Source organism: Kryptolebias marmoratus, linkage group LG15 (genome assembly GCF_001649575.2).
Source record: "Kryptolebias marmoratus isolate JLee-2015 linkage group LG15, ASM164957v2, whole genome shotgun sequence".
Taxonomy (NCBI): Eukaryota; Metazoa; Chordata; class Actinopteri; order Cyprinodontiformes; family Rivulidae; genus Kryptolebias; species Kryptolebias marmoratus.
The window spans coordinates 18466828-18477245 of record NC_051444.1 but is presented as its reverse complement, the minus strand read 5'-3'; the positions used below and the strand labels follow the sequence as shown (position 1 = coordinate 18477245).

The 10418-nt window shown below is 39.4% G+C and overlaps 2 protein-coding genes across 4 annotated transcripts in view; both read left to right on the top strand.

Moving 5' to 3' along the window:
• Positions 1–393: 393 nt before the first annotated feature.
• tdp1 (tyrosyl-DNA phosphodiesterase 1) lies at positions 394–9226 on the top strand. Its single transcript, XM_017425877.3, has 16 exons — positions 394–502; positions 933–1520; positions 1640–1683; positions 1863–1918; positions 2008–2104; positions 2617–2651; positions 2788–2880; positions 3744–3914; positions 4026–4104; positions 4460–4636; positions 4923–4971; positions 5579–5645; positions 6765–6872; positions 7140–7242; positions 8079–8184; positions 9020–9226. Exons 2-16 carry the CDS (start codon positions 935–937, stop codon positions 9091–9093), a joined length of 1845 nt encoding a protein of 614 aa, XP_017281366.1. The 5' UTR covers positions 394–502; positions 933–934; the 3' UTR covers positions 9094–9226.
• Positions 9227–10154: 928 nt separating this feature from the next.
• Positions 10155–10418, top strand: part of LOC108241600 (homeobox-containing protein 1) — a 17590-nt gene continuing 17326 nt past the window's right edge. Inside the window, exon 1 of one of the 3 annotated variants that reach the window (XM_017425878.3) lies at positions 10155–10359. The gene's annotated coding sequence lies outside the window, so the exon portion shown is untranslated. The remainder of the gene's footprint in view (positions 10360–10418) is intronic. The other 2 variants (XM_017425880.3, XM_017425879.3) reach the window with 2 other exon arrangements.

Below are 10418 nucleotides of genomic sequence, written 5' to 3'. Positions count from 1 at the left end.
AAATCCAATCTGCTCTTGCTTAGGATTTTCCATTATTCTGTGCCTCAAGAGAAGCCAAGGAGTCACAAAATATTACTAAAAGTTATAATGCAAAACAGGGTACATAAAATTGTCATAACCTTTGATGAAAATAATGACAAGTAGTAGGAAAGCTTCCATTTTTTCCTTATTTTGAAATATATAACATGGGTTCCAAATCATACTTGTTCTACTAATAGATTTCTTTGTTTAAACGAGCCTCTGATGTTGTGTCTGTGAGGAACAAGAATGGATATTTTGTGAAACCTTCCTCTGATTTGTGGTACTGTGGTCCAGTTTGATATGTCGGAATGTCCTGGATTTGTTGTGGGCGGAGTCATGCTTAATTTATTTATTTCTGTACTTTCCGTCGTTTTGGCGGAACATTAAAACTAGGTCATTGTTTCCACCCGGAGTCATTTCCTTTGTGCGCATCCTCCTGCAGACTGGTGTATTGGATAGATTTAAACGAAGTTTGGAGGCGGTGAGTTTTTCTTTCCAGCAGGGTGAACCTGTTCCGCTTATTTTTTTCTGACTTGGTTAAGCAAATTATTAACACAATAACATTTTTTGATTTTAGTTCAGTTATCTATCGTTTATCGCGTTTTGCAGCTCTGTATGAATAGTTTACACACACACATATACGGTATATTTCGAGTTTATGTTGGCCATGCATATTTTATGATATCATTTAATAATAATAATAATAATAATATATATATTTGATTAAAGGTTCACTCCAGTTGAGTCCTGAAAACCTTCATCTATCTGTGTTTGGCTCTTACCTAACACTAATTACTAAAAGCGGATGATTTTATAGCTGTTTCTTTGGCTTTTCGTCTGTGTTTCTTTACAGCAGGTTTTGAACAGATCAGATCATCTCAGTTTCTGTGACGTTGTCTGTTTCTTTTCAGGGATGTCTCAGGACAGTCAGCATGGCAAGTGGACCATCTCCAGCAGTGATGATGACGACAACAAAGAGGATCTTCCTCCTTCTGGGACTACAGCATCTGACTCCCGTCAGACAGCTGAACCCAGTCGCGGCTCTCGCAGGTCTGCCTCTCCGGTGCCGGTGAAAGCAGAACCAGCCAGAACTCCAGAGTACTCACTCTCCATCGGCTCTGAGGCCAGACAGTCAGCTGCGAGGAACCAGCTGAACCCAGTCAAGCGTGAAACCAGCCCTTCGCTGGCTGGGAAGAGGAAGAAAGAGGTGTCAGACGGCACAGGCTGGGCTCTCTCAGACAGCGATGAAGATGATGGAGACGTGAAAAAGAACAGCGGGGGTAATCTGCCAAAGCGGGCTCTTCCAAATGCGGAGAAAAAAAAGCCAAAGGTGGAGAGTGAGCGTCCTCCGAGTCCTCACGGCCGGCTGTACTATCTGGATGAGCCAGAGGACTTCTTCGAGTCGTGTACTCCTCCTCTGAATGACACCTACAGGTTCTACCTCAACAAAGTCACAGGACTGAACAGGAAGTACAACAGTGGAGCGCTGCACATCAGAGGTGGGTTTATTTGGAGGAAATGTAGTAGTTGCTTGAGCTTGGAGTGCTCTTTATTGTAGAACAAACATCAGTCAGATACACTTTTGTCTAATGATCCTAACTTTTCTCCTTTTACTTAGACATTCTCTCCCCATTGTTCGGCACTTTGAAAGAGTCTGTTCAGGTCAGTAACTGATTTAACATTATGATTTCTTTTAAGAAAAATGTGAAATGTAACATAGAGGCATGATGATGAAAGTGACAGTCTCTTTTCAACATGGCTGTTGACTTTTATTTACATCACTCTTGCAACTTTGTTGGGAATTTAGGACATTAATGTTGCCCCACTCTCATTCTTTGTAGTTTAACTACTGTTTTGATATTCCTTGGATGGTTAAGCAGTACCCATCAGAGTTCAGGTCAAGTCCAGCTTTTATTTGACCTCATCACATTCTGATAGGACAATTAGAAGATTTGTACTCGAGTGTCTGCTCTTTTTTTTAAACAGGGATTGTCCGGTTCTTATCGTTCATGGAGATAAAAGGGAGGCCAAAGCACGACTGCTGCAACAAGCTCAGCCCTTTCCACACGTCCGCTTCTGCCAGGTCTGTACTCATCCAGCAGTGGAAACCACTGTTTGACACGCAGCTTATATCTGTATCTGTTCAACATAAAGTGGGACAGTATTCCAGTCAGGAACGCAAGTGAGGTTTGTCGCTCCATAACCTCTTAGTTTTAATCATTACCCAGACAGCTAGCTAACCATTTAAACATAGTGATCTAAGTGGATATTGTATTACATTCTGCAACACAGCAGGAGGTCTAGGGGTGCAAATGTAAACGCCGTTTTTGGGTGGAGATAAAGAGGAGGAGGCTGTAAAATTCTGCTCTGAGCTCCAACTGTTGCGTGACAGTGAAATGTAAATCTGAACGGCTCAGTAAGTGAGAGATTTTCAGCCTTCGGCAGGTCCAAACATGATGACAGAGCTGTCTTTGTTTTCTCAGTCACCTCACATCCAAACTCGTACTCATGTATATACACAAATGAAGACAAAACGGTGGGTTTTTTTTCATATCTTGCTCCCCCTTTCTTTTTTTCTTGTTTTTTGTTTGACAGGCCAAGCTGGACATTGCTTTTGGAACTCACCACACGTAAGCCTCTCTCATCTCCCGAGTCTTAACTTGCTTTAGACTGTAAATTCCCTTTCAATTGCAAAATGTCAAACCTATATGTTTAATTGTGCGTGTGAAATAATAAAACTACTCTTGGCTGCACGTCCGAATGCAGGAAGATGATGCTGCTGTGGTACGAGGAAGGTTTCAGGGTCATCATTCTCACCTCCAACCTCATCAGAGCCGACTGGTACCAGAAGACACAAGGGTGGGTTCTTACTGATTACCTGCTCTTAAAAAAGGGTCCGAGGTCTCCGGCCTGAACAACAGCAGGCTTGACTGGAGATGCTGATGAAGGTGAACAAAATATGGAATTTTAATTTGAGTATTTTCCAGGTCTGGATAAGTTTTAAAAAGGAAAACAAAGCATTGAAAAACATCCGTGTTTCCAGACTTTATTACCCGTAGCATTTTCTAAAAGCTAAAAATCAGCATTTTAAGGAGGGTATTACTATGTAAATTGGGCAGAGTCACTACGATGTCCCCTTTTTTGAATCATACCACTTCTGTAAAGTTAAACAGGGAATGCAGCTCATTCTTTGCTGTGAGATCACACTGTTTGTAATGTCATTGATAAAAATGCAACAGCTTTAATGGTTTAGCATTAATCCTTTAGGCCCACGGATGAAAACTAAAAAGAAAACAAAATTCAAAAAAATAGTCAAATTTGCATGAAATCTTTGAAAATCTGTAAGACAAATTTTGCCTAAGTAAAAAGAGCTTTTAATAAATGTTTCTTCTAGTGGGTAATTTTCTGTCCTGAAGAGATTTGTTGAAAAGCCAAAGAAAGTTTTGGGGAAATGATTAAATAAATAATCAAGGAAAAAAAAATCCTTCCCACATCCAATAATTTTACATAAGTGTATAGATAAATAAAACCAGCTCTATTGTACAAATCTGCTAAACTCCAATAAATTTAAATACGTTTTGAGGTCAAAAAGTGGCTCAAAAAAGAATAAAAAGGCTGGCAAATTATGCAGCTTCAAAATAGAAAATGTGTCGAAACCCTGATGTGAAGAAAAGGGACGAGCTCAGCGCTCACTGCTGCTAAATCTGTTTCTCCCTGATTAGGATGTGGATGAGCCCTCTGTTTCCACGGTTACCAGAGGGGAGCAGTCCGAGCGCCGGTGAGTCGCCCACCTTCTTTAAGCAGGACCTGCTGGACTACCTGGCGTCGTATCGCGCGCCGGAACTGGAAGAGTGGATCCGACGAATCGGAGAGCATGACCTGTCCGAGACCAGGTGAACGCAGACCTTTTTAACCTTCGCTTTAAGCAACCGAGCAACGAGAGAAGTGCAGCTGCGGTTGACGTCTTTGGATCAACGTTTGCTTTCGTTTTGTTCTGATGTCAGAGTTTATTTGGTCGCCTCGACTCCAGGGAGGTTCGTCGGGTCAGACATGGAGCGCTGGGGCCTCCTGAGGCTGAGGAAGGTGAAAAACTTCTCCTTTACATCTCACTGTCTCCTTGCACACTTGTGACTATTTATGTCTCTTGAAAGCAATGGCTTTAAATATTTGTGGGGTGTTCTAACTTCTTCGAATTGGCCACGTACTACTGAGAAATTTGACATCTAGGGACAGTTTTGTTAAAACGAAAAGCAGACTTCAGTCAGTTTACAGACTTTGATGCTGGTTCTTATTTTACAGGTTACTGTTTACTTGACAGACCTGACTTTTACAATCCCACAGCTGCTCATAAATCAGCATCAGTAATAATACTGTCAGGTAATAGTTCTGACTTAAATGGAGTTATTCATCCTTCTTTCTTTTTTTTTTTTATTTTAAGCTGTTGCATGAGCACACAAATCCAATTCCCGGTGAGGAAAAGTGGCCCGTGGTCGGCCAGTTCTCCAGCATCGGCTCCATGGGAGCAGACAAAACCAAATGGCTGGTGGGGGAGTTTCAGCGCACCCTGACCACACTTGGGAAATCCTCTCTTCGCTCAGATCCTCCCATGCACTTGGTACATTCCAACGTCTGCCCATTGAACACTACTGGCTTAGTTTCACAGATGGAGAAATAGATCATATGGTTGTCAAAAAAAAAGGCAAAACTGTGTAACTCTGGAAAGAGAAAATCCAAGATTTCTCTCTTTTATTTGCAAAAATATGAGCTGGAAAAAAGCCCCACATCAATTCATAGTCAAATTCACTGATTTTTGGACTTTTTCTTTGTTTTAGTTTTAAATGTAGCTGCAGTTTATTAAAGATGATGTGTTTCTGAGTTCTGACATGGATTTTATTTTTCAGCTGTATCCATCAGTGGATGATGTAAGGCTGAGTTTAGAAGGCTACCCAGGTGAGTGCCTTTTGTCCTTTAAACATTGAACCTTTGTACAAATGCAGGTCATTTACTGCAGCAAAATCCTTGTTTTTTTTTGTGAAAACAGGTGAGTTAGACCCAGAAAAAGCCGACCATGTAAAATCTGAAAATAAAGAGACGGTTCAAACCTTTTGTTTTAACCTGAAGGTGACATGTTTATGAGTCTTGTCTGTCTTTTTTATTACTTAACTTTAAGATATTTAACTTCCATTTGTTCATACTGTAAAAATAAACCTGCTTCTTGATTGTTTTAATTCAACTGTTTTTCACTTGAGACTCATGGCGTGCAACATGGCGTGCTGCCTGATGATGTCACTCAGTCAGTACACGGTGTCAGCATCACCTCCTGCCTACTGAGACATTTCACAACATTATTTGGTCTTGTTTTTATTTTTAGTAGAGAAACATTTCTTACATGGGTAAACCATCAGCCTACAGTTTTTTACTGTGATAAAATAAAAAAAGCATCTGAACGTCGCCGTCTGTTGTGTCACAATCTGACAGCATTAAATTCATTGTTCCTCAGTTCTAGTATTTCACATCCCTCTGAGTTTAGTTCTGTGTTGAATGTTGTGCTTTGCAGCTGGCGGCTCTCTTCCTTACAGCGTTCAGACAGCTCAGAAACAGCTCTGGCTCCACTCCTACTTCCAGTAAGTTCACTTCGGTTAATGAAATCTTTGTGTCCTGCCAGTCGCTTCCTGTAAGCTGTTTTTTTTTGTTTCATACCTTTCTACTCATTTCCTTAAATTAGCTGCTGCTTTTTATTCTCTCATTGAAACTTGGTGTCAGATCTGCAGACATAAGTGTCTTGGTGCCAAACGACCTGCTTTATATCGGTGTGGTGAGATTTAGGTTGGTGTAGATATTCTGTCATCTGTGACGTGATGATCCTAAAGCAGGCGCCTCACTGGGCTGTGACTCAAATCAAATCAAACTTTCTTTCTACAGCGCATTTAAAAAAAAAAAAAAACCCTGTTGACCAAAGTGCTGCACTAGAGTTAAAATATAAAGTGTTGCAGGGGAACTAAACTACAGTAAAATTAACAAAAAACAAAAGAATTTTAGTTAAATGAAACAAATTTGCACAGTAAAAGCAATAATAAAAAGTAAAACCAGTAAAAGAAACAGGTTTTTAGCATAATTTCCAACCACTGATGGTCTAATTTGTAAAGGCAGGTTGTTCCACGGTAAAGGGACCACCTCTAGTTTTGAGTCTGGATCTGATAATGTCTGAAAGGAGCTGGTTTTTGGACCTCAGAGCTCTGGTTGGAGTGTGATGATTCAGGAGTGACTTTTGGGGAGGAGTTGGCAACTTAAAATTGCAAGAAAATCAGTGAATTTTCAGCTGCAGTCTCACTGAATTCTGAGTCTGAGCAGTAAGCCACGTGGACGTGGGGGTTTTTTTGTTTGTTTTTTTTTGCATCTAGTTTTTGAAAACCATGGTCTGTTTTTGTGTGCACGGCTTGTAAAACTTTACTCTATGCAATGCAACATTATTTCTTTCCCCACCACCGCCCACATTAAACCTTCCTCAACCCACTTTGTACTCACCTCAGCAGCTGACTACACATTTATGAGTTAATCTGCTGGAGTAGGCTTAAAGAAAACAAAGGGCAGATTTGGACTCTTAATTATTATTATTAATATTAGTGATCCTTTGTGTGTTTAAATCTTAACGTCTCTACTGTAGCTCCAGTTGTTTTCTCATAGTAGGGTTCATGCTTTCCTTTGAATTTAACACACCTGTGTGTGTTTCCATTTTTTTGTAGCCGCTGGAAGGCAAACTGCACAGGGAGGAGTCACGCCATGCCACACATTAAAACCTACATGAGGGTATCGCCAGATTTCACACAGCTCGCCTGGTTCCTTGTCACAAGGTCATTTTTATTGTCGTCCTTTCGTTGCCATAAATCAATTTATTCAGAGCTGAAATTCCGTTCAGTAGTTTTTACTGTAGTTCATTAACTTCTGAGTTAGACACGAAGACTTTCCATATATTTTTTAACGTACTGATGAGGTTTTATTTTAAAAAAACCCAGTTATTTTTAGACACTTACATGCTTGTATATATGCAGTGTGAGTTAGATTATTTCCTTATGTGTGCGTGGCGGTATTTAAATCTTTCTTTGTGTGGTGTGTATCAGTGCAAACCTGTCCAAGGCAGCGTGGGGAGCACTGGAGAAGAACAACACTCAGATGATGGTGCGTTCGTACGAGCTGGGAGTCCTCTTCGTGCCGTCAGCTTTTGTAAGTGAATCACACAAACGCATGGATGAACATCCGTGTGGAAAGTGTGTTTACGTCAGATAAATTGGGTTCTTGTCCGTTTGTGTGTGTCCTTCTTGTCTGTTCTTTGTGTGTCTGAGCTCTCATCGTTGCTTCTTACTGTACTTTGAGAAGAATGTGAAGCAAGCCGGAGCTCTTGGGTGGGAACAGGTGTTTTAAATTCTCTTTGCTCTGGTATGAATCGTCCTTCAAAGCCTCCATTTTTTTCCATCACTTATTTCAGCTCATTTGGGAGTGGGGGTTAGAGATAGAGGTGTTCCCAAACCAGATATAAGAATAATCTGTCCAGTGAGCCCTGGGTTTGCCCCGAGTCCCCCTCCTGCTGGGTCACGTATGAAACAGGTCTCGTGGGAGGTGTTCAGATATCTTCAGCAGATGCTCAGAGCAGTGATTCTAACTTTACCCCAGACAGCTGGACTTTTCTCACCATTTAAAGAAGCTTTGGTCACCGATGAAGGAACATGACCCAGCTGGTAAACTGACAGCTTCGCCTTTTGGCCGGGCACATCGGACTGGTGGAGATGTGGTTTTAATTTGTCCTGAAGCAGTTCTGGGATTCTGGTGGTCCACACAGAGAGGAACCAGAGTGTGTATTGTTCTTAACTGAGGTTTGCCTTTTCTTTACAAGCCTTTTGGCGCAGATGGTGTTAGAGTTTTGTTTTAGTTTAGGTTTTTTTTGTAAAAACCTGGAGTTTGGTTTGCTTCAAGTTTTAACAGTAAGGTGTTTCTGGTCAGTGTCTGAGCTTAAAATCACTGATTATCGTGCATTTATGGTGTAAAAATTTGACTTCTTACAGAACATGAAGACGTTCCCCGTTGATAAAAATCCATTTCCTGTCTCTTCATCCACCTCTGGTTTCCCGGTGCCCTTTGACCTCCCTCCTTCAAGCTATTCTCCAAAAGGTAAGAACATTTTCTTTGCTTTACATGTTAAATAATGTGTTTTACTGCACATGATTGCATTTCTAACTTATTTAAACACCCAGAAAGGGCTCTGTTACATTTTCACTTCTATCTGTTTAAAGTTGGAGTAGACAGTGACAGAAACAGTATGAGGAATATACAATAATATGAGGAAAATAGCCGCAGAATTTGACATCACATGGTGTCATTATTTAGTTCACAACAAATCCTAAATATGTTAGCATGAGACGGAAGGCTGAGAGCTTGTTTATGCTGCTAAACTTAAAAACAAAAAAAGTCATGGAGGAATAAGGACGTGGCCTCAAAACATTTTTGACTTGAGGTGCAGCTGAAATTATATAGAATATTAAAAGTTTGCTTTTGAAATCATTTAGTATTGATATTATAAGAAGTTCTACATTACTTTGAGGGAACATTTGATATTGTTTGCCTCACAAGGCTGCTGTTTAAGTTATATGAATTTTATTTTAATTTATTTATTTATTTATTTTTAATATTACTGATCTATAAGATCAGATTGGCACACGAGTCAAACGGGACTTAGAGAGCACTCGGACAGATCTGAGGAGGAGATATTGGAGCAGATTAAATCTAGATCTCATTTAATATATTGCCAGATTTCAGGCACTGTTTTTCCTTTTTTTTTTTAAACTTCGTATGGAATAATCTTTCATTTGTTTTTGATTTGGAAACTAAAAAAAGCAAAGAAAACATATCTTTTTAGTGTTTGTCTGAACTGACAGCTGTCAGGATCCATCATCTATAATGTTCATTTATAATCCAAGTTTTTTTTTTTTTCCCTCTCTGCTCTCAGACCAGCCGTGGATCTGGAACATCCCGTACAGCCAAGAGCCGGACACACATGGCAACATCTGGGTTCCTTCTTGAACGTGTGTGTGTGTGTTTCTTTGAACTGTCTGCTGTTTCTACCTGTCAGTATTGACTATTAACTGGTAGTTGTAATTAAACCATTTTATACTGTAAAACCCATTTTTTAAAATAAAAATAGTGCTTCCATCTGGCTCAGTTCTTCATTTTTTCTGTAAATTTAAAATTGAAGAAATGTTATATCCTTTTGAATTTTGTGTTTACTGATACCCATATTGATTAAATTATCTTATTGTTCTGAATCCAGGATTCATCATTCATCAGAAATTGTTTATAAGATTTGGTGATACTACAAAAAAAATTTCAGGCTATTTTTTACATTTTTTTTTTTTACCATAATTCAGTTTTAAATACTTTTCCCTGCATAAAGCAGACAGGACTTGCAGGGCATCATATCTCTAAAATATATATCAGGTTGGTTTTTATGCATCGGTGTGCGCAAATTTTTAATTTATGCAGATTGTAGCAAAACCTGCAGGTCTCTGTAATCAGAAATAAGAACAATCATACCTAGGAATATTGGGGGAGTCCAACATTACATTTTTAAAAAAATATTTTACCATAGTAATTATAATTAAAAAAAAATTATTCAAACAAGTTACCCCACTGTTTATTTTAGGGCTCAGATTTAGCATAAAACAATGACAAATTATTTAAACTATTCTAAAAATAAAACAATGTGCAAAACAAGAGAATTTATTTAAATTATTGGTATCAAAAACCAATAGAAACAAATTAGATTCCTCAGGAAAACGGTAAATTATAAAAGTGTTATGTTTGATGCACTTGCTAGCTACTTTTTTTGAAGAAAAAAAAAGAAAAACAAAGATTAAATTGAAGGGAATAGGTTAGAAAATGACAAATGCATGCTTTCACATTGCATCAAATAACTAAAATTGTACAAAAAGGTAAAAAGTAGACTACAAACAATATAGTCGTGTATATAGTTAATTACGGATATTTGTAAAAGTTAAATTGGCTATAACAAAATTATTTATTTTTTTGCCCAGAAACTGGGATTTGCAGCGTGGGTTAGAATGGTAAAACGGTGCGAACTACGTTTCCCGTCGGCCCCTGCGTCTCTGTATCAATATGGCGTCTGTCTGCCGGACAAAAGGCGAATCTGTCTGACGGCAAATTGAAGCCCAGTTTAGTCGCAGGGGGAGACATTTTGGGAAAACCGCCACTACCCGTGTGTCCCTGCGCCCCAAGGCGGCGGATATATGATCGACCGAACATCTGTGGAGGCTCTCGGACTGGAATAAGGTAAACATTAGAGTTGGAACAACTGCTGCTCCTGCTGCTAGCCCGTTTCCTTCTCTACC